Source organism: Rosa chinensis, chromosome 1, assembly GCF_002994745.2.
Source record: "Rosa chinensis cultivar Old Blush chromosome 1, RchiOBHm-V2, whole genome shotgun sequence".
Lineage (NCBI taxonomy): Eukaryota > Viridiplantae > Streptophyta > Magnoliopsida > Rosales > Rosaceae > Rosa > Rosa chinensis.
The window spans coordinates 54,507,525-54,529,290 of record NC_037088.1 but is presented as its reverse complement, the minus strand read 5'-3'; the positions used below and the strand labels follow the sequence as shown (position 1 = coordinate 54,529,290).

The window sequence follows — 21,766 nt, the reverse complement described above, 5'->3', positions numbered from 1 at the left end:
TACACCTCAAAGTAGAGTTCGCTGCATCTCATCATTTTTAATTTATTGAATTATGTTTTTACTCTAGATTCCGATAAAATTAGAAATTGACAATACTTTTGAAAGTTTGCTTATAACACCATATCAGCTTGGAGGTTTGAGCAAAGAGACATGAAAGTTAGTCCATATCTGTCCACTGAGATATTGAGATATTGCTGATCAAATGAAAAGGATGTTTAGATGATTTAACACAATGATAAAATAATGAATGATTTCTTAATATAAGGCATGGAGGCACACCTTCTTGGTTGATGTTATTAAAGTGTGGAAAGAAAGCAACTTCTTTGATCTTTTTTTGCATGTAGCTAGCTACAGTGGCTAGGGAGGATGACCTTGATTGGTTTGGGGTGGTGGCGTGGCAAATTTGGCATGAGCGCAATAAGAGATCTCATGGCCAGCAAGTGTTGGGTAGTGAGGAGGTAATTGTGAAAGCTGCTGCTTGGTGGGATTTCTATGGTAATTATGGCAGTATGGAACTATGGATTGTAATGGTGAGATGGGTAGGGGTGACGTGTTGGGTGAAGATGGGATACATGACATAGGGTTGTTTGGGCAGCGACAAAGTAGATGGGTGAAACCAAGCGGGGGAGTCATCAAACTTAGCATCGACGGGGCGCTGGAGGTAAAGTGGTAAACAAAGGGGTTTTTGGTACGGGAGCAGTTTGCAGGGATGAGAATGGTACTTGTATTGGGGTCCTGGCTGTCCCAATGGTGGGTTTTGGGAGTCCACAAACATGTGGATTTCTAGCTTTGGTAAATGGATTGCATTTCTGTCTACAAGCGGGGTTTACTCGATTGGAAATAGAAGAGGTGATGCTCAGAACATTTTCAAGGCTTTAAACTCTGATCAGGAAGACCTCAGTTCAGATGGCGCACTAGTTGATGAAGCCAAGGTACTTTTAAGTTCTTTTCAGTCTTGTAGTTGGGGGTACATCCCAAGGGAGTGTAATAATGCTGCTCATTGTGTGGCAAAAGTCGCGGTATCTCTACATTTCCCTACTTATTAGTGGAGGATGGCGTCAGATTGGATTATTCCAATTCTAGTTGATGAGTCCTTGTAATGAAGTTAAAATGGAGTGCGGTACTCTTCCCAATCGTTGTGGTGAGTTTAATGAGGCCACTATATACTCCTTGATGTAGTATTTATTTGATAAATGAATAAATTCATTTTCGATAAAAAAAAAAACCTATTCAATTTTTTCCTAGCCATGTCGTTGCATGTTCTTATATCCGGTCTTCAATTTCCATCTCTTATGTATACTAACGGAAACCTATATATGCATGAACAAATTAACACTATTACGGAATATATTGAGTAGTTAATAATGAGTTTTATATAATTATACAATTAACTTGTATTCGGTTATGCATAATTTTCGTTGGATATAAATTTAAGAGTGGAGAATAATAAGCATTCCAACTGTCTTATTATTTTCACATTCGGATTTCAATCTGATGATTGAATACAAAATCAATTGAGCACCTGAGTGGGACTGCCGTAAGAATACAATGCAGTTGAGTTTATATATGCAAATGGATGTGATCCTTTTCAATGTTAAATCCGTGGTCTGCAAACTTTGATCATGTTCATATGATTATAATGCTCAATATACGTTTAAGCTATTCTAAAAAAAAAAAAATATACGTTTAAGCAAAATCATGGGTTCTAACCATTAGTACAAAAGCGCAACGTACGTACAGTTGAAAAAGAACATATAATTATAAATAGAATAGCCTGGCCTCTAACCATTCTAACACTTCACAACATTAATCTTATTCACAGCCAAAGTGAAATTCATTCTCAGCAAACATGGATGGGATGTCTCTGAAGTCTGAACGCCCTTTACTCCATGGGCACCACCTTCGTGGGTGTCACTAACGGCGGCTGTGTGGTCGACTCTAGAACTAGCACTCTGACAAAATGTCAAAATCGCGCAGGTTACAGACGATGCCTCCGTTTGTCGCTCCGGATCGGCTGTGTTGGAGAAGAAAGATCTCATATTGGAAAAGTGATAAATAAAAATATAACTTATAAGTGGGTGGATCTCACCCAATTGTACTGAGGCCTTTTGTGATTAGAACCCAACACCTATCGGGTGGTTAAGTTGGGACACTATCGGTACAATGGTGGGTCACCGGGCCACGCTTGTCGCTGTTTAACAGGCTGCGGGTTCTCAGGCTGTTTTTGGGGGAGTCACCGGAAACTACTATGCTAGCAACATACTTCCGCCCTGGCATGAGGAGTTGGAGCCGCAAAATTCGTTGCTGGGATATGTGGGGTAAGTGGTGCTACTGTGCCTAGCTATGAAGGAATAAAGATCTGTATTAATAGGCTTCTGCTACTTACCCTTAGTAATATATCATATCAGGTTTACTCACCTAAGGGACAGATGTATCTCAACCACAATTGCTACCAAGTACACTAATAGGCTTCTGCTACTTACCCTTAGTAATATATCATATCAGGTTTACTCACCTAAGGGACAGATGCATCTCAACCACATGTATTAAATATAAAAGCATAAATAATAACACCTTCAAACTGTGCATTTATTTTCAGCAGTCAGATTCACTTGTCCCTCACAGGCTTTCATATCATATGTATGTGCATGCTTATATTAATACCACGAACATAGTTTGCAGTATGGCAAGTTACAATTTTTTTTGCTCTGCTCTATATAGTGTATTAGAAATTGAATTCGAACGTATCCCATTTTCAATCCTCATGCCAATAGTATGTCAAAGTAGAATATATATATATATATATATATATATTATATTATTAAAAGAAGAGGGTTTGTTAGCCCAGATCTAGAATTTTGACAGAAAAAACCCTAGAAGATTAATAAATTTTGAGAATTAGTTAAATCAGAAGAATGATTAAGACATTTGCAAAATATATCTCTACTATTATTAAGAGAAGAGGGTTTGTTAGCCCAGATCTAGAATTTTGACAGAAAAGACCCTAGAAGATTAATAAATTTTGAGAATTAGTTAAATCAGAAGGATAATTAATACATTTACAGAATATATTTTTATTAAAAAAAAAAACAAAAATAGTAACCAGAACCTACGTTTCTCTGCAATAATTAACTTTTTTTTTTTTTCTTCTGAAAAAATAATAATAATAACTTACACATACAGAGCATGTGTGAAGAAATACTAGTATATATATAGTCCAAGACCTTATGCATGTCCAATATGATATATCAATCAGAATTTGTATACATCACCCTGAATTTGTATACTCACCTACGGTGAGCAACGTACTTTATTTTTTAGCAAAGGAAAACAAACAGAAAAACAAAAACAAAAAATTGAGGCTACTATTCTTGTTTAAGTGATCGAGGACTCTAAATTTATGACGTCTGTTAGAGTTTTTGGAGTAGAATGTATAATCCTAACCTCATGTTTCTTGGTTCACCATATTTTGCTCCAAACCGCTTATTAGAATTGGAAACTAAATTCTAAACCACGACGCCTTTAAATTCTATGCATGCAGCTAATTCATTCTATCAACAACGCCTCAATTAATTCGCTAGAAGATCAAGAACCCTAGCCAACAAAGCTAGATTAGCTCGTGATCAAAAGATATGATGGCCAATAAAACCGTCGTTAACATTCCGGTGAAGCTTCTGATCATGATCTGGGTGGTAGTGGTTATCGGATGCAGCAATAACATGCTTGTGACCGAAGCAGTCTCAGATTGTGCCGAGCCATGCATGCCGGTGTGTCTGAAAGAAGAAGGTGCAACTTTACATGTCTGTGAGATTGCTTGTGAGAATTATTGCCAGCAGATCAGTGGCAGTGGTGGTATTGCCTGACTTAATTAACTACATTGTATCTATATGGAGATTGCAGCACGTACCTCCGCCATTTGCACTTCTCAATTTGTTTGTAAATAATGTAACTAGCTGTGATTACCAAGCATAGCGGTAGCTAGTTGGTTCCATTGTAGTTGTAACTTGCCAGAGAAGCAAATAATGGAGATGGTTAATTAAATTTATAGGATTTGCCTATATATCAATAAGATTATTTGGTGCAACTTTTCAGTTAAAAGACGCTGATTTTTTCGATCGTTTGTTTTGTTTTTCGGTTAGTAAATAAAAACAACATTGATGATTTGTTTTTTTTTTTCCTTCTATTTTATCAAATGTAGGATTCAAAATGTACAACACCAAAAAGTCCTATTTACTAAGCTAAGAATTATGCAAGAGGGTGATTGGGATTTGAAAATGAATCTCCTCTCTATTAAAAGCTTTTGATCACATTCTCATTGTAATCTTCATTCATTAATGAGATTTTCTTTGATTAAAAAAAAAAAAAAACTTTACCAATAAATAAGTCGTTGAAAACGTAATGCACATATTTGTTATTCCTTTTTGTTCATTTAATTTCTATTTTTGCTTATGCAAGACCCAAATAATTGAGGCAAAAATATGCCTGGTGTTAAGAGTTTTGATGAGGGTCCCGCTTTTCTGGAATATTATGTTGTACAAATATAAATTATCGTTGGATCCCACAAATCATGTCATAATTAACGAGCTTCGACCTGAACTTTAAGGCCAATTTAGTTTCCACTTCTAGAATCGCAAGCGGATCAAGAAAAACTCATAAATGAAACTCCTTTACTAACAAGAAAATCCATCCATAAAAAAATAAAAAATCCAAAAAATTGATGCAACACTTTTGTCAATAAGTAAGTGATGAACAATTAACGAACAACAACAACGTGTACTCTGTATAACACGAAACATCATCAACTCACACAAATCATAACCCTCCCAATCTAGTTCCTGCTCCTCATTTAATATCACAACATAGTGGAACAAGACATTGTTGGCCCTCCCTAGTTCTTCATATCAAAGGGATCGTTTTGATGTGGTTAGTGATGGACAAATCTTTGTGGGGTTCACAAACACGCATCGTCATCTTGCAAATGAAATGAAACTTCACCTCTAAATCAGCCAGAGTCCTTACACCATAGGCATCCCTTTCTATAGCTTTTAGTCACGCCCTACTACATGCGCACGTACGCGCAACACTAGATCTCACCCCAAACTTCCCTTCCCTCCCTTCCCTCTAACCGCAACCCAACCCCCAACTCGTACGGTCACAAAAGCACTCACCTTTCCCTGTCAAATTAGCATAACCCCTGTTCTTCTTCTTCTTCAAAGTTCAAACCTTTATGTACTGGGAAGCAATGTCTCTCAAACCCTAGACAAACCCAGAAGAAAAGTTCAATACTTTTTGTGTATATTGGGACTGATTTTGAAGGCTAAATTCAACCAGGCTGTGGCTCCATTTTCAGGTTCTAATTGCTGCTTGGTTTCCCAATCTTGAAAATTCCACCTTGCATGTGTTTTCTGCTCTCAATTTCTATGCTTTTATGTATGTTCAACCACAAGAAAGTAAGAAACCCATGTTGAAATTTCCCCCCAAATTGTTGCATTTTTCTAGGGTTTCAGTAGCTACTGGATTGAGTACCAATGTGCAATTAGCTTGAATCTTGTAAATGGGTGATGTTAAGATACCAAATTGGCTTAAAGGGTTGCCATTGGCGCCCGAGTTTCATCCAACCCATACCGAATTTGCTGACCCAATTGCTTATATATCGAAAATTGAGAAGGAAGCCAGTGAATTTGGTATTTGCAAGATTATCCCACCATTGCCGAAACCTTCCAAGAGATATGTTTTTAGTAACTTGAATAAGTCACTTGCTAAGCGGCCCGAATTGGGTTCTGATTTGATCCCTGGGAATGATGGTGATGCTGTGAAAGTGGGTTCTGGGGATGGTAGTAATGATGGGGAGGTTAGGGCAGTGTTTACCACTAGGCACCAAGAATTGGGGCAGACTGTGAAAAGAGCGAAAGGGGCGGGTGTTCAGGATCCGCCGCCATCGGGTGTTGATAAGCAAGTGTGGCAAAGTGGGGAAGTTTATACTTTAGAGCAGTTTGAGTCCAAGTCCAGAGCTTTCGCAAGGAGCATTTTAGGTACAATTAGAGATGTTTCTCCATTGGTTATAGAGGCAATGTTTTGGAAGGCAGCTTCTGAGAAGCCGATATATATTGAGTATGCCAATGATGTGCCTGGGTCTGCTTTTGAAGAACCGGAGGGTCTGTTGTGCTATTCACGTAGGCGGAGGAGGAAGAGGAATTCCTACCACAGAAGTGGACCAAACTCTGATAGCAAGAAAAGTGAAATGATTAGCAGTTGTGAAAGAAAGTCCCAAAATGGTGAAGTTGAGGATGCTTCCCCTAAAAATGTTTCACTTACATCCGTGGAGGTACCCAAATCATCTGCTTTGCCAGGAATAGTGTCAACAGATGAAACTTCTCAATCTTCTAGGAAAAAAAGTCAAAATTCTTCTTGTGACGTGGAAGGTACTGCTGGTTGGAAGCTTTCAAACAGTCCATGGAACTTACAAGTCATTGCACGCTCACCTGGTTCACTTACTCGTTTCATGCCGGATGATATCCCAGGTGTTACTTCTCCTATGGTTTACATCGGCATGTTGTTCAGCTGGTTTGCTTGGCATGTTGAAGATCATGAGCTTCACAGCATGAATTTTCTGCACAATGGATCTGCAAAGACTTGGTATTCTGTTCCTGGAGATTATGCATTTGCTTTTGAGGAACTTATTCGCACTGAGGCGTATGGTGGTACTGCTGACCGTCTGGGTATGTGAAATTTTATATGGTTCATTGTTTGGTAAACACTTCTGAGCATTTAAGCTGTTCAAAAGTCCAAACAATAGTATTTTTTTTTTTTGGTGAAATTTTATTGGTAGTGTTGTTAATGGTAGGACTAACTGCTAGCTGATAAGACATGTTCAGAATGATAGAAGTAATTTTTCACTGTTCTTTTCTTCTTTAAATTCTGTTCTAGTAATTTTTCATTCTGAAATTGTTTGAGTTATACTTCTGTAGCCCTTTTGTAACTCGGTTCTAGTTTCTTTTCTTGCCAGCTGCTCTCTCACTATTGGGTAATAAAACAACTTTAATGTCACCTGAGGTAGTTATCGCATCGGGAATTCCTTGTTGCAGGTACTCTTTTTTTTACTTTGTGTTACTTCTGTGATCCATCATAATGTTAATTCAGTTGAGGATTTTTTTCCTGGCTTGATTAAAGTTGTATGGGTTTGATGTGGTCAACCATGTCTCTGGTTTGTCTTCTTTCTGTTTGTCCCTGATGTTCCACTCCTTTGTTCTTTAGGTTAATACAGAATCCTGGTGAATTTGTTGTGACTTTTCCAAGGGCTTACCATGTAGGATTCAGTCACGGTAATTGCTTTACAGTATTTGTGCAGACTGAATTTTAGTGGACATTTGGATAATTTTAACATTTTGCCCTCTGAATACTGTTCTTACTTTCTTAAATATTTAACCTGGCATTTGTGGCAGAAATGTATTGGCAACTAAATGTAGGATGTATAAGTTTAACAAAATTTGGATATATGCATGCTTAAATTATAAAAAAAATTCAAGAAGGGTAGATCCTGAAGGATTCAATTCCTAAATGAACAAGTAGCCTATGAGACTAAACCTGGTTTTGGCTGTGCATAAATAGAAAGGAAAAAAAAGTGATCAGAGGGTTAACTTTTCTCTGGCAATGCAAAATGGATTTGTTCTGCAATTGAGCTTATCCAGTGATATAATCAAGCAACAGCTTTTATGGTTGCTTTTGATAATGATATAACAAGCTCAAATGGGAAATTATCTGGATTTGTTGTGTTAGACAAAATATCTTTTGAATCTTATAGGAAAAAGAAAGTGAATAAGATACTTAGAAACTGCTATGGGTTTACAGTGTTCATTCTTCTCCAATTGTTTATAACTATATGTAAGATATTATGGTTGCAGTTTCATCATATCTTGCTCATCTTGATTTTTAAATGGATTATTATTGTTCTCCTTTCTGGAACACAGGTTTCAATTGTGGAGAAGCTGCTAACTTTGGAACACCACAATGGCTTAAAGTGGCTAAAGAAGCTGCAGTACGTAGAGCTGCTATGAATTATCTTCCTATGCTCTCCCATCAACAGCTGCTATACCTCTCGACTATGTCTTTTGTTTCAAGGTCAGCTTAAGCATCTTGTTGAGTTTTAGTTGGCCGTATAAAAAAAGAAGCAGCAAAAGATACTCTGTTTATGCTTTTACCTTTATGAACATTAGGTAGTCATGATATTGCACTCTTATTTGTTCTAGTGGTTTATAGATATTCAGGTAGAAATGTATCAAGCATCATTAACTCTCTCAAACTTGTGCACACAGACACACACACACACACACAGATGAATCTGCCTACTCATATCCGATTCTATTATTTGTTGAGGATTCTCCTTTTGTGGTATTGTTCTATGTTTAAGATAAGATACTCTTGGTATAAATTGAAGGCACTTTAGGGCTATCAGCTAAATCATATAAGAATTAAAATGATTCTTATGCTTGTATATAGAATGGATCTATCATTGGATCAACAGAGAAATTGTAATCTGGATGGGCGGTGCATATCAACCTCCTGTTTCTCGTTGTCTGCTCTGATATTCTTTTCTTTGATGGCTGCAGCTCTCCTTAGTTCTAGTTGGCTTATGTGCTGTGCATAATGTTAATAGGTCATAGTCAGTTAGCACTTGATGTCCAGGATATAGTCAAGTTAAGTTGAATTTAGTGATCTGTCTTGTGATATAATTATCCCCCAACTGTTTCACTGGATCTCTGTTTTTCCATTAGTATTTAGTTATCCAGGCTCTTATATGTTCGTCAGATTTGACAGATTTAAACTCTCTTTTCATGTTATCTTGATAAAGTTGGCGAACTGAGGGATGTTTCTCATTCCTGGTTTTACTTATATTTTATAATGCAGAGTGCCGAAGTCCCTACTACCAGGTGTGCGGAGTTCCCGTATGAGAGATAGGCAAAAGGAAGACAGAGAGCTATCAGTAAAGAAGGCTTTTATTGAAGATATTTTAAATGAGAACGATGTGTTATCTGCTCTTCTTGGGAAAGAATCAAGTTGCCGTGCAGTATTATGGAATCCTGATTTACTTCCAAATGCAAGTAAAGAGTCTTCCATACCCACTGCAAGTGCTCCTGTTGATACGAATTCAAAAGAAAATGCTACGGATACTCAGGGTGGAAATAGTACTAATGATCAGAACTTTCTGGTAGATGAAATGAGTTTGTACATGGAAAATCTTAACGACTTATATTTGGGCAGTGATGATTTGTCTGATGACTTCCAAGTTGACTCAGGAACATTGGCATGCGTGGCATGTGGGATACTTGGGTTTCCATTTATGTCTGTGGTGCAACCATCTGAGAAGGCGTCAATGGAACTTCAGCCTGAATGTATTTTGGCTGAAGAATTGCCTGGAGTTTCAGGCAATTCTCATATCTCTCCAGAGCATAGCAAATCTTTCAAAGGCTGTGCTACAGGTATTGGAACTCGGATCCACTTTTGCCTTGCCTGATATTTTTTTCTGTGTGAAGTAACTTTCTGTTTTTATTTATTGTCCTATTGAATCCATGGTAAGGCTTATCCCAAAATATGTCGGAATTGTAGACTGGAAGAGAGAATATTTATTTGGATCTGTAACGTTTTCACCAGCTTGTAGTTGAAAATTTTGAAATTGAATTGGGACCAGTCCTGTTAGTGCTTCTTATAGATTGATTTATGCATTAAATGTGAACCGTCTTCAGGGCCCTCTTGAAGTAGTTCTTTTTCTAGACATGGGTCTCAGTTTTGAGGTCCTTTGGGAGTTTGGTGATGTTACACAGAATTGTGATATGCAGAACTGCGTTAAATTCTACTTGCTAAATTTGTATCTCCTGTTTCTGTTTGTGATTTAGGACCTTGAATCAGCTAGTTTTCAGAACACCTGTATTAAAACTTGTGAATATGCTCTCCTTTTTGTGTTATATCATATGATTGCCTATGTTTTCATGAACTATATAAATTCCTTAATATGAATATTATCTAGGCCAAACTTTATGTATACTGTACTTCTAGTGAGATTCTTCTACATAGTTTCCCATGTTTTTTCACAAAAGAAAATGGTTAAGTCAACTTTCCTCATTGTTATGCAGAGGATCTCTCTCCTATTTCCAATGCTTTTCCACATGCAAGGGATCCCGTCTTACCTTGCACAGCAAGGTTTAACAACTGTTGGAATACTGTTGATAAATTTCTGAGACCACGGAGTTTCTGTCTTGAACATGCTGTTGAAACTTTGGAGCTGTTGCAGTGTAAAGGTGGAGCAAACATGCTTGTGATTTGCCATTCTGGTAAGATTAGTTTTGATAACGAGTATAAGTATATAATGTTACTTGTTATTCTCTCTGTAACTTGTAAACCTGTGGTATTTGTGGTGACGTTATTCTACTCTTTGGATTTCTGCAGACTATCAGAAAATAAAGGCTCCTGCTGCAGCCATTGCAGAAGAAATTGGTTGCCCTTTTAACTATAACGAGGTTCCATTGGACATTGCCTCAAATGAAGATTTGAACTTGATAGATCTTGCTGTCGATGATGGACGTGATGAATGTGGAGAAGATTGGACCTCAAAGTTGGGTATCAACCTACGGCACTGTGTCAAGGTCAGAAAAAGTTCTTCCTCGAAGCGAGTCCAGCATGCATTGGCATTGGGTGAAGTGTTCTCGAAACAAAGTCGCAGCTCAGAATTTCTGGCCGTTAACTGGAAATCTAGAAGATCTCGGACGAAGAAGGTTTATCTAGATGCCCCTTACAAACAATGTGACAGCATTGACAAAAAGAAGGAAGAAGTGGTGGAGGCAAAGTCAGCAGATGCCACCTCTTTTAAAAGGGAAGCAAAAATAATTCAATATTCAAGAAGGAATAAGCGAAAACCAAGTACTTCTACGGGAGCAGGTAGGTTTGTTGAGCACCCCGGTACTTCTGAAGAGCTTGATAAACATAGCAGGAGGGCATCAGATAATAGCATTTACAACAATGGGAAGTCCACCAGCATATGTGCAAGGTTGGACTCATTTACATCAGATAGTACTGAAATGCATCCTGATGTCCAGATGCTTGAAGCCACCAGGGATATCTGTTTGGACTCTACTCTTTCACAAGTTGCAGATACAGTTGCCTTAACAGCTGGAAGTGCTGATGCACAGATTGAAAATCGCAGTTTGGAAGAGAGGAACATGAATGGTGGAGGTTGTAATCTAGCAGCAAGCGAGTCTGATATGCAAGATGAGATCAAGATCCTTAAAGAAGCCAGGCAAAACAACTCAATCATTCCACTTGTCATTGCACGTGATGAAAGGTCTGAAAAGCATAGAGGGGAACAGGAAAACGAAAAATTGAACAAAAATGATGACAATTGTAATCTGGTGTCTGAAGGGCAGTCCCAACTTTGGTCTCAGGAGGATGTTCTTATGAATGTGGTTTCTGTTTTCACCAAATCAACAAACTTATCTGCTGCTGACTCAATTGTGACAAGTTCTGAGGAACAGATAGTCAATGCAGTCATTGAGAAATCTTGCGTGAATAGTGAAGTTTGTGAATCTATGACTTTGGGTGATGAAGTGCAGCAAGAAATCCAAACTACTAACAGAAGTAACGACAAGGCACCGGTTTCATGTAGTTCCACGCTGTTGAATGATCCAACCTTTGCTGCAGCTGAATGTCATGTTGAATTTGACAGAGAGACTCATATTGTAGAAGAATTTAGCAATGTTGTTTCTTCAGAATTCAAACCAGAAGAAGATATTGAGATTCCAAAAGGAAGATATGAGAAACCCAGTTTAAGTCCTACCAGACGAGTCGGTCAACACTCTCCTGCTTCTACAGACAGATTGTCTGGAGTTGCAAAGGCGTTCTGTGCTGCAGCAGATTTTCAGCCAGGCCCAACTTCACATGGTGAAGAATTTCAGGCAGCAGATAGAACTAGTGAGGGGGAATACATCTCTACTTCAATGATAAAGATGGAAGAAACTCATCCCTCGTCATTGGAAGAATCTTCTGAAGTTCCAAGAGGAAGCTCTTTGGAGGAAGGCACGAGCAGTGGCGTGACTTCAGCCACTCTAGTTCAGCAAGATGCCCAAACTACAAATGCAGCTGTGGAAGCGCCCAGTCATAATTTTGTTGTTCGAGGAGAAAATCAGCCTATACCTGTCTCGGTTGAAGATGAAGTTCCCAGAGTGAGCTGTGCAATAGATGTGACCTTGGATGATAAAGAACGGTGGACAAACTCGTACAGTAATAAGGAACTCATTGCTAGTCATGATACTTCAAAATGCGAGCCGTCTCGTGTTACAATTAAAACATACTTTAGAGTTAAAAGAGGGAGCCGTGCTGCTCGAGAATTGCACAACGGTACTGAAGTTTGTATATCACAACATGATAGAGAGCTGGGAAACATTGAGCCTTCCATTTTAGACCCCAGACCAAGTCCTGAAATTGGAAGTAAAAGAAAGAGAGGAGTGGGGCAGAAAATGGATGACAACTCCAACTTCAATGGATATATTAGGGGGCCATGTGAAGGTCTGCGACCAAGGGCTGCGAAGGATGCAACAGTTAGTAGGATAGACATCCACAACCAGGTCGAAGAGCAGCCAGTGGCAAAGAAGGTGAAGAGACCTTCAGATGTTCCTGTTCCTCCCAAGGATAAGAAGAAAGAGCAAGTAAGGAAGCCCCACAGCTGCAACCTAGGGGGCTGTAGCATGAGTTTTCAGACAAAGGAGGAGTTAATGGTGCACAAGCGTAACCGCTGCCCACATGAAGGGTGTGGTAAGAAGTTCAGTTGCCACAAGTATGCAATGGTTCACAGCCGTGTGCATGATAGTGCTAGGCCCTTCAAGTGCCCATGGAAGGGTTGCTCCATGTCATTCAAGTGGGCATGGGCCCAGACTGAGCATATACGAGTGCACACTGGAGAAAAACCATACAAGTGCAAGGTGGACGGCTGTGGCCTCTCTTTCAGGTTTGTATCAGATTTTAGCCGTCACAGACGGAAAACAGGGCATTATGTGAGCTAACGTTTGTATGACATTATTTATTTTTGATTTAGGCTACTTGTTGTAACATATGGGTATAAGCAAAAGGGGTTTATGGGGCCAAAGAGGCCTACATGATCTCTCGGTGTAATCTTGTATGTGATCTTAGTTGTACAACTAGGGAGGAATTAACATTTCTGTAGGAGCGGTTCACCATTATTTGAGTTGATTTTTTTTGAGCCACAATCGTTGTCATTCAACTCATGAATTTTTTTTTTTTTTTTCCTTTCCTGTTACAATGGAATTCTGATCTTGCCTTCACCTCATAAAACTCATGCCACTTTGGCCAAGGATTGTGGGAAATTTGCATTGAAAATAACAACAAAAAGTTCTGGATTTTCCACTTCTAAGTGGTAAAGCACGAGAAACAAAAAACCGAAAAGCGGTTTGAAAGGGTTCATACCAGTAGCTGAGTCTCTATCGATGTTTGCTCAGCTAGAGGCAATGATCATCCTGCATCCCTCAGATATCCTCTGATCCTAATATCATCTCGATAAAAAATCTTCATCGTCTCCGATTGAAATTCTAAAAGTTAAGGGTTAAAAGCTACCCTCCCTCCCACCCTTGGTCTTCAAATAAACACTTTGCAACGGAAGCAGCTGTTGAATCTCAATTCAATCAGAACTCCGGGACAGGATAGCCAAAGAATACTATAGAAGCTTTCAGAGCTGGTAATGGTGATCAAAATGCTGTTCACGACTGCTGCTGTGGCAGCTCAAAATGCTGCTATTGGTGAGGTGAACTTGAAGATTCAGAACTTGGTATTATTAAACTTAGGCCTGGTTCCATAATTTCAAGCCAATATGAAATTTTGGGTCCGTTATGGATCAGGTAAACCACAGTCCAACTCCAATTGTATCGAGTTACCCAATTCCAGATTATGCAGTTAAGTGGGGTAACTAGTTGTGGTCAAGTAGCCCTGCCCTTCATCGTTGGATTGAGCTTATATATAATGTGCCTCCTTGCATATCTAGTAAGGGATGCATCTGTTGGGAAAATATTCTCTTCGGCTTATGCAACTTTTGGGTTTTAAGAAATTTACTTGAGCAAGTGTTTGATGTATATTAGTTTTGTGGATACTGGTTTTATGTCTTCAAATCTTCAATTTGCAATAATATCGATATCGATGGAAGACCCTTGGTCTTGAAGAAGTGGCAACCAGGCATGATTATTCCAAAGTTACAACGGATTGCGTTAAACTCTTCTATCCATTTGATTACCAGACAAGGAAGGTTGGATTGGCTTTCATTTGGCAGCATATTAGGTACGTTACTCCTCTTTGCTTGGATGTTCCAACTGCCACGATGAGCAGGCTCAAATCTGCTCGAACGTATGGAGATTCAAAGTGGTTGATCCCCTATATCGATGTCTGGATCGAACTCCATGGAAATGTCATTGAAATGTATTGAAGCTGTGCCTAGAAACCTAATTGTTGCTTACATTCCAAGGCATTTGGTCATGCGAATACCATTTGCCCTTTTTAGGATGAGCCTAACTCTAAATGGGTTTGGAGGATGGAAACATGCATTTTAAGAAAAATATTGGATTGGTTTGCTATATTATCATTCCAAACTCCACATCTAAAGTTAACTATATTAAAACAATATATTAAGCTAGAGAATGAATGAAGCTTACAAGTTGAAAACAACTTAATTCGTTCTATCTTGCTAGTGAAACTGGCACAACTTATTCTTTCATTCGTGTTTAATGATCTATAGATATCTAATTAAAACTGGTATTCTATCCATTCTTACTAACTCCAGCTGTGAAGAAGGTGTCATCCAAGTCAAGGAGTCCCTGAAGTCATCAGGAACATCTCCCACTTCTGTTGGAGGATTCGGCATCGTAAGCATTAGCTGGGCGAGTCTAGGCAATGGTTTTGAAGAAGTGAAGGTCCTTCTGAAAATTGCTGGAAATGTGAGAGCCTACAACACAATCAAATATGAGGATTAACAATTGATACAATCAAACAACTTATAAGGAATAACGACTACGTACTACTGCAAGCTGAATTAGCTGGGTTGTATGTGAGTACCTTAAAATCACGAGTGAAGAGGAATATATTTCTGGAGCAACCGAATACTTCAAGAAAAACTCTCAGTGCTGAATAATGTTCCCATGACAAGTTACTGGTTTGTTCTTCCTCCCAAATTTCCCCAAGTATGATCCGAGCTGACGATAAATGTGGAGAAGCTTTGGACTTCATGAAGTGACCATAGAAATCAAAGTGAAATAGATTTGGAGTGTTAATTATGGCCTTCACACTGCTATGACATCCATGCACAACAAGATCTTTCAGGTACCGAGCATGTATGTTAATATGTTTCAAGTTGTCGGTGTTATTCAAGACTATACCTTCCATTCTTGATGAAATAAATGTGAAAGATTCAAGAGTTTTAGCTTCATCATGAACATGAATATTAGATCCTGCCTTGCAATGCTTGACTTCCAAGAATTTCAGACTGGAGGTGAACACTAGAACTACAGGTTTGTCAAAAGAACATGAGATCGATCAATGACAAATGCTCGATGGAAGGGCACTCTCGAATCAAGTAGTAGAGAAAGTTGAAGTGCACGTTCTTGAGGCACATGCATGGTTTTCAAAGAGGGGAGAAGGGTTGTAGATTTAGGCAGGTTCATATCACATTGAAGGTCGACCTCTTTTATTCTCATGTACTCCAACTTTAGGGTAGTTATAGATTTTGCATTAGCAAGTGTTGAAGGAGATAAGCAGAAGCAATAGTAGCTATTAACCCCACCCCGAGCCCAATGTGATTTACTAACTCTAAGGCTGATCTCCAACTCTTTGACGCCTCTCTCAAAGGAAAAACTTAACAACCTATCTACAATGGCAGTGTCTTCGGATAAATACATCATGTGAAGCCTGAATTTCTCCAAGAGCTGTTTGTGCTGGTTTTTGTCACAGCGTTCCAAGTACCTTTTCAGGATATTGTTGATAAACTTCCTATGTTGTTGTTGAAAATCGTTGCGATCAGAGTTATGAGGCTGCTCACCACATTCGTTGAAATCTAATATGGGAACTGAAGACAATACCTCTTCCCATTGTCTGGAAAGAAAGCTCATGCGAACAGCAGCTTTAGTGGGAAGTAGTCGAATAATTTGCTGGATCACTAGGTTGGGTATGTGAGGGTGGACTTTGTTGAGGGCCATGACAGCTTAATGTTTATGTGAATGAGGTAATAAGAGCTCACATATATAGCGAGTCAAAATATGAAATGGAAAGGAAGAGATATTTGTGAGTGATGAATTTTCTCATATTGATTCAATGGTGTAAATGGGGTTATGTATACAAGCCCTACACTACTACGGTACACATCTTGATCTCCAAGTGTACTTGTCCTCCAAGTTTCCTTCTTCTACAAGATTATATGCAAGCAAACTTGTTTTACACAACATGACTCACAAGTCAACACTCCCCCTCAAGTTGGGGCATAAATGTCACGAAGACCCAACTTGCCTAATGAGTCATGGAACAACTTGCTAGATACAGCTTTGGTAAGTATATCCGCTAATTGCTCCTCGGTTGGAACAAAAGGAAAGGAGATTAACTTTGCATCCATCTTTTCCTTAATGAAGTGTCGATCAACTTCCAAATGTTTCGTTCGGTCATGTTGTACAGGATTATGTGATATGTCAATAGCTGCTTTGTTATCACAGTACAATTGCATTGCTGACTTAGGCTTAAAACCCAAATCTCGAAGTAAATTTCGTAGCCACAGAAGTTCACACACTCCATGTGTCATACCTCTATATTCAGCTTCAGCACTTGACCTTGTAACAACCTTTTGCTTCTTACTTCTCCAGGTAACAAGGTTTCCACCCACAGAGGTGAAGTACCCAGATGTGGACTTCCTGTTTGTGATAGAATCGGCCCAATCTGCATCTGTATATCCACTAACATCGAGGTGCTGACATTTACAAAACATTAAACCTTTTCCTGGTGCTGACTTTAAGTACCTCAAGATTCTTACCACTGCCTCCATATGCCGTTCACTTGGATTATGCATAAACTGACTCACAACACTAACTGCATAAGCAACATCAGGTCTGGTGTGTGACAAATATATCAGGCGTCCCACTAACCTCTGGTATCTTAGTTTATCAATTGGAACCTGATCAGGATATTCTGCTAGTTTGTGGTTTTGCTCGATTGGAGTGTCAATTGGAGAACAATCCAACATACCTGTCTCTTGCCGACGCAACAACTCTCCCTTGGCACTGTCATGTCTAGCATCTAATCCACTCAGAAACTGGTGCACACGCTCCAACTATTCTCCTTCTGGTACCAAGTAATATCCTTAGCATTCTTCAATTTGTTTGGTCGCCGTTGATCAATCTCGGCCCAAATGTTTTTCAGCTGGGTGTAGAACACTGAAACTGCTTGCCCATCCTGCTTCATCCTTGTTGCCTTGCACAACAATTCATAGATCTGGGAAAAATCAGATTCATTCAGATAGAGATCATTGAGCGTCTTCCAAACTTCTGCAGCAGTATCACATCCAATGATTAATTGGATCACCTCATCAGTCATGGCCTTGTACAGAATTGATAGTACAAGTCCATCAACATCTTCCCACTTGACATACTCTTCACTTTCCTCATTCGTCGGTGCCTTAATGGTACCGGTGACATGACCCATCTTATGGATTCCACGAAGGTGAGCGGAAATCATCTTCTTCCATGTCCTATATAATTCCCAGGTCCACTCAGTTTTGCTCCTCCGAATGAACCTGATGAAGAATCTGGGTTTTGAACTGAGACTTCAACTTTTTTAATATTGGAATTGCTGGTATTCCCTCCTTCTAGAAGTGGAGCATCAGGGCCAGCCATTGGAATACCGACAAAAAAACAATATGCAGCGGAATTGAGACAGAAGGTATGTTTGACAAGTTGAGAGGGATTAATCAACTAGTCAAGAAGTAGTAGTACTTCCTAAGTAAAGAGAAAAGAAATCTAATCCTTGGGTGTTGCCTATCGCGCAACCTTTCGGTAACTCCTTTTAATGTGACCAGATAAGGAGGGTTAAGATTTTGGTGGAGCAATGCTCACTTTTCAACCTTTCAGTTACCTTTCTCTTATTCGATCCTTGGCCTAGACATCGCATTAATTGGATGGACCTAGTGGTGTTGGGCGAGTAAGCTCGACGTTACAAGGATAAAATTCACCTTCTAAAAGATAGAGAACAATCCTAACCTCCGAATTAGAGGAAGGAACAATCTTACCCCGTAGTGTGAGGAAAGAAGAATGAAGGAAAAATAAAGAGACAAAGTCCTCTAGGATCTTAGCTCTAATACCAAGTCAAAATATGAAATGGAAACGAAGAGATATTTGTGAGTGATGAATTTTCTCATATTGATTCAATGATGTAAATGGGGTTATATATGCAAGCCCTACATTACACATCTTGATCTCCAAGTGTACTTGTCCTCCAAGTTTCCTTCTTCTACAAGATTATATGCAAGCAAACTTGTTTAACACAACATGACTCACAAGTCAACATAGCGGAAGCGAGAGCTTCGAATTCTTAAAGAAGATGGAACTCCAATGCTTTAACATTGTTATTGTCAAAATCCTGGTAATTATTGGAATCCAAAATTGTTTGGAATTAGTACAAAAAGAACAGTCTTCTTTGGAAAAGGTCTTGAATATGGGGTTTGAGAAGTAATTTTATGAATCAAGATCCTAGTTGGAGTTGCCTTACCACAGAATCACTCCATGTATGGGATAACGCCCGTGTTGTTGATTAACAATATAACCATAGTTTACTAGCTCATGCATCATTTAGCGATCTAGTTACGAATAATATAAAAATACAATCATACTGCAAACTATCAGAACTTTAGTTATCTAATCTTTATTGTGGAATAATAATAATAATTCACATATTTCTATGAATAAAACTGAAACGAAGAATGTAATTATAGGGCTCTTTGAATGATGAGTTTTTTGTTAGACTCACTTTTCGATCACATTTTCTAAAATTAACTGTTAGATTTTTAAATATTTATGTGTAAATCATTTATGCAATTTTTTAACCAAATTGAAAATCGTTGAGACATCCATAATTTTTATTTATTATTTATGAACATGAACGGTTCATGTTTGACAGATTTGGTTCGCCAAATATTGATTTGATTTAGTTCGATACTTTAACAATTAGCAATTTAGCATAACATTTTTAGAAGTGAGAAACTCATGCATACATAAACATCTAATGGTTGATTTGCCGTAATGTAATCAAAAAGTGGATATTCAAAACTGTTGATTAGAAAGTCCTCAACTAATCCTCATTTAAGTGATCATCGTTCAACAGGCTCCTTTTAATTATATATTGTCACAATTTTCAATTTTATCACAATCGTTTCACAACAATGATTCTTAAATGGTGACATTAGATAGTTGACTGTGAATAAGAACACTTTACTTTGTGATCACACAAAGAAAAAAAAACACCTTTCTCTGACATGCAATATATGAACATGATGACCATCTATTTTGAAAATCATTGACCGTAGAAGTCTGCCACTCTTCTCCCTTCTTGAGCGGTGAAGATTAGGGGTTTTTAATGTCTCTTTTCGTGATTTGATGTAATCATAAAAATTTGATGTTAGGTGTGTGAAACCTTTTATTTAATATTTAGAATTGTGTGAATAAAATTTTTCTTTAGTCATTTGGGTCTACTTGCGACTAAAGAAAAACTTGTCTATATAGTTGATCGACATAATCTCATCATCATGCTCACAACCGCTAGTCCAAAAAAAAAAAAAAAAAATTCACAACCTCTCACAAAATACTATTATGTTAAAAGTACATTTGTCATACTATATATAGGGGTTTTTTTTTTTTTTTGAACCAAGTAATTCATTCATCTCAAACCAAAATGGCACGGATACATACCTTCCCTTGCCAAACTCAAGGGCAAGTTTAGAACGTAGTATGCTAGCACCACTCATTAGACAACCACTGCACACTTATTAAAAAACAAACCTATAAAACTATGATAATAAACATAGTACATAGACCCATCCCAAAACCTAAAGAAAACAATGGCAATTAGTTGAGACAATCCTCCTGGATCCCAAATACGAAATCCCTTATAGCCCATTAGTGTGGTATGTGGAAGAACCCAAGTCCAGAAGACATTCATATATGTTGGAGACACCCCCAGAGCTCATTGAACTACAACATCCACACCGATTTCGGCTTCCAAATTAAGTTGGGCCACCAACCTGTTTTGGTCACCTCACTATAGGCAAGCCCCAAAACAGCTTTCGACACCCAAAGCATCCGATTTGATTTGGGCCACAACAATGATCTGGGCACCCAATTGAAGTTGGGCTTCGTAGAACTTCAAAATAATAAAGACTAAGGGAGGACTTGCTACTGTTCTCAAATTACGATCGGTCTTTACGTAGTGCGAGTACATAAGTCTCTCTCAAGAAACAAAATGTGATTGGTGACTGGATCGTGTGAAGTGGCAAGATGACCACCGGTGACTCTTTTCCTACTTTTAAGATAAAAGCTTAACACTAATGAGAAATACTTTCAGAGGGGCTGCCGCACCACGTGGCGGTGTAGCCCGCCAATCAAAAACAAGAAAATTTTCCCCCTTTCCGAAACTGCTCCTGCTTTTTAAATGTACAATACCCAAAAGACCTCCCTGCTGAGCAGTGATTGGTCAACCACACCGCGGGTACCCCACGCAAGTCTTTCTCAACACTAATTATTTATTATGTCTTTTCTTTCTTTTTTGAGAAAAATTATTTATTTTGTAATAAAATTGAAGCTTAAGAGTCTTACTCTCTAAATAACTGCACATACTCGTAACTAAAACGGCTAAAAGGTATGAATTTGGTTTAATTTAGGGTTTAGTTTTACAATACTTACTACTAACTGAACCGATAGTTTTGATTTTTATCTTCCAAAATTGAAATCTTTTGGTTAACCCAATATATTCGTGAGCTTTTAATGAGGACCTTATAATAAGTATTAAGTGAAGACTTTTGAATGAACGGTTGGATGAGTTTTTTCAATTTTCGTTGATATTTTGATCTTTTAACATACATGCCATCCAACCGTTCATTCAAAAGTTTTCCCTTAGTCTTTATTAAAACGTCGTCAATAGAAACTCTCCCACCAATACATATATGTGCAGTAAGTTTATGTGAAATCCCGAATTTTGAAATTAGTCAAATTTTATTTTTGAGGTTAAAAGTGGAAAGCAGAGGTCGCCACGAGTACTTGGCATTTTCGGTGAATTTTTTAGGTTACGAACTATTTTTAAGAAATTTTTGAAATTTAATTGAAAGAAAATAGAAATGCTAACTTAGCGAGTTCTGTTTGGTTGTTGGGTGAAAAGTGGCACTGGGAGGAGGAGGCGGCTCATGCTGATGTCATCCATGTGAATGTTGATGACATCATCATTAGCCTAGTCATTGGACACTTGGCAAATTGTGGTTTTGTTTGGGTGGTGTTGTATGTGTTGACATGTGCCAACAAGGCCACTAATACGTGTCAATTGCTTGTCTATAAATAGTTTGACCAGCAACTTTCTTTCATGAGAGATTCTGACATAGGACAAACGTACCACGTGGCGGTGGGGCAGTCCAATCAAAATTCAGAAAATTTTAAATGTGTTCTGAAACTATCCTAACTTATTAAAATGAAATACCCAAAACACC

General features: G+C 38.4%; 3 protein-coding genes across 4 annotated transcripts; 1 reads left to right on the top strand and 2 right to left on the bottom strand.

Moving 5' to 3' along the window:
- The first annotated feature begins 5,010 nt into the window (after positions 1–5,010).
- LOC112182367 (probable lysine-specific demethylase ELF6) lies at positions 5,011–13,264 on the top strand. 2 transcript variants are annotated; one of them, XM_024320851.2, is made up of 8 exons: positions 5,011–5,350; positions 5,500–6,719; positions 7,007–7,085; positions 7,255–7,322; positions 7,968–8,118; positions 8,905–9,476; positions 10,128–10,325; positions 10,441–13,264. In XM_024320851.2, the coding sequence occupies exons 2-8, from the start codon at positions 5,555–5,557 to the stop codon at positions 13,044–13,046; spliced, it is 4,839 nt and encodes a 1,612-aa protein (XP_024176619.1). In that variant the 5' UTR covers positions 5,011–5,350; positions 5,500–5,554; the 3' UTR covers positions 13,047–13,264. The 2 variants fall into 2 exon arrangements, with proteins under 2 accessions (XP_024176619.1, XP_040374100.1); XM_040518166.1 differs by having other exon boundaries at positions 5,011–6,422; positions 6,522–6,719.
- A 2,281-nt stretch (positions 13,265–15,545) lies between these two features.
- Positions 15,546–16,235, bottom strand: LOC121049654 (putative F-box/LRR-repeat protein At5g41840). The gene has a single exon (XM_040507536.1). The coding sequence runs from the start codon at positions 16,233–16,235 to the stop codon at positions 15,546–15,548; it is 690 nt and encodes a 229-aa protein (XP_040363470.1).
- Positions 16,236–16,388: 153 nt separating this feature from the next.
- On the bottom strand, positions 16,389–17,266 carry LOC121049652 (secreted RxLR effector protein 161-like). The gene is made up of 2 exons (XM_040507534.1): positions 16,831–17,266; positions 16,389–16,441 (listed from the first exon to the last, which is right to left on the bottom strand). The coding sequence occupies exons 1-2, from the start codon at positions 17,264–17,266 to the stop codon at positions 16,389–16,391; spliced, it is 489 nt and encodes a 162-aa protein (XP_040363468.1).
- Positions 17,267–21,766: the final 4,500 nt, after the last annotated feature.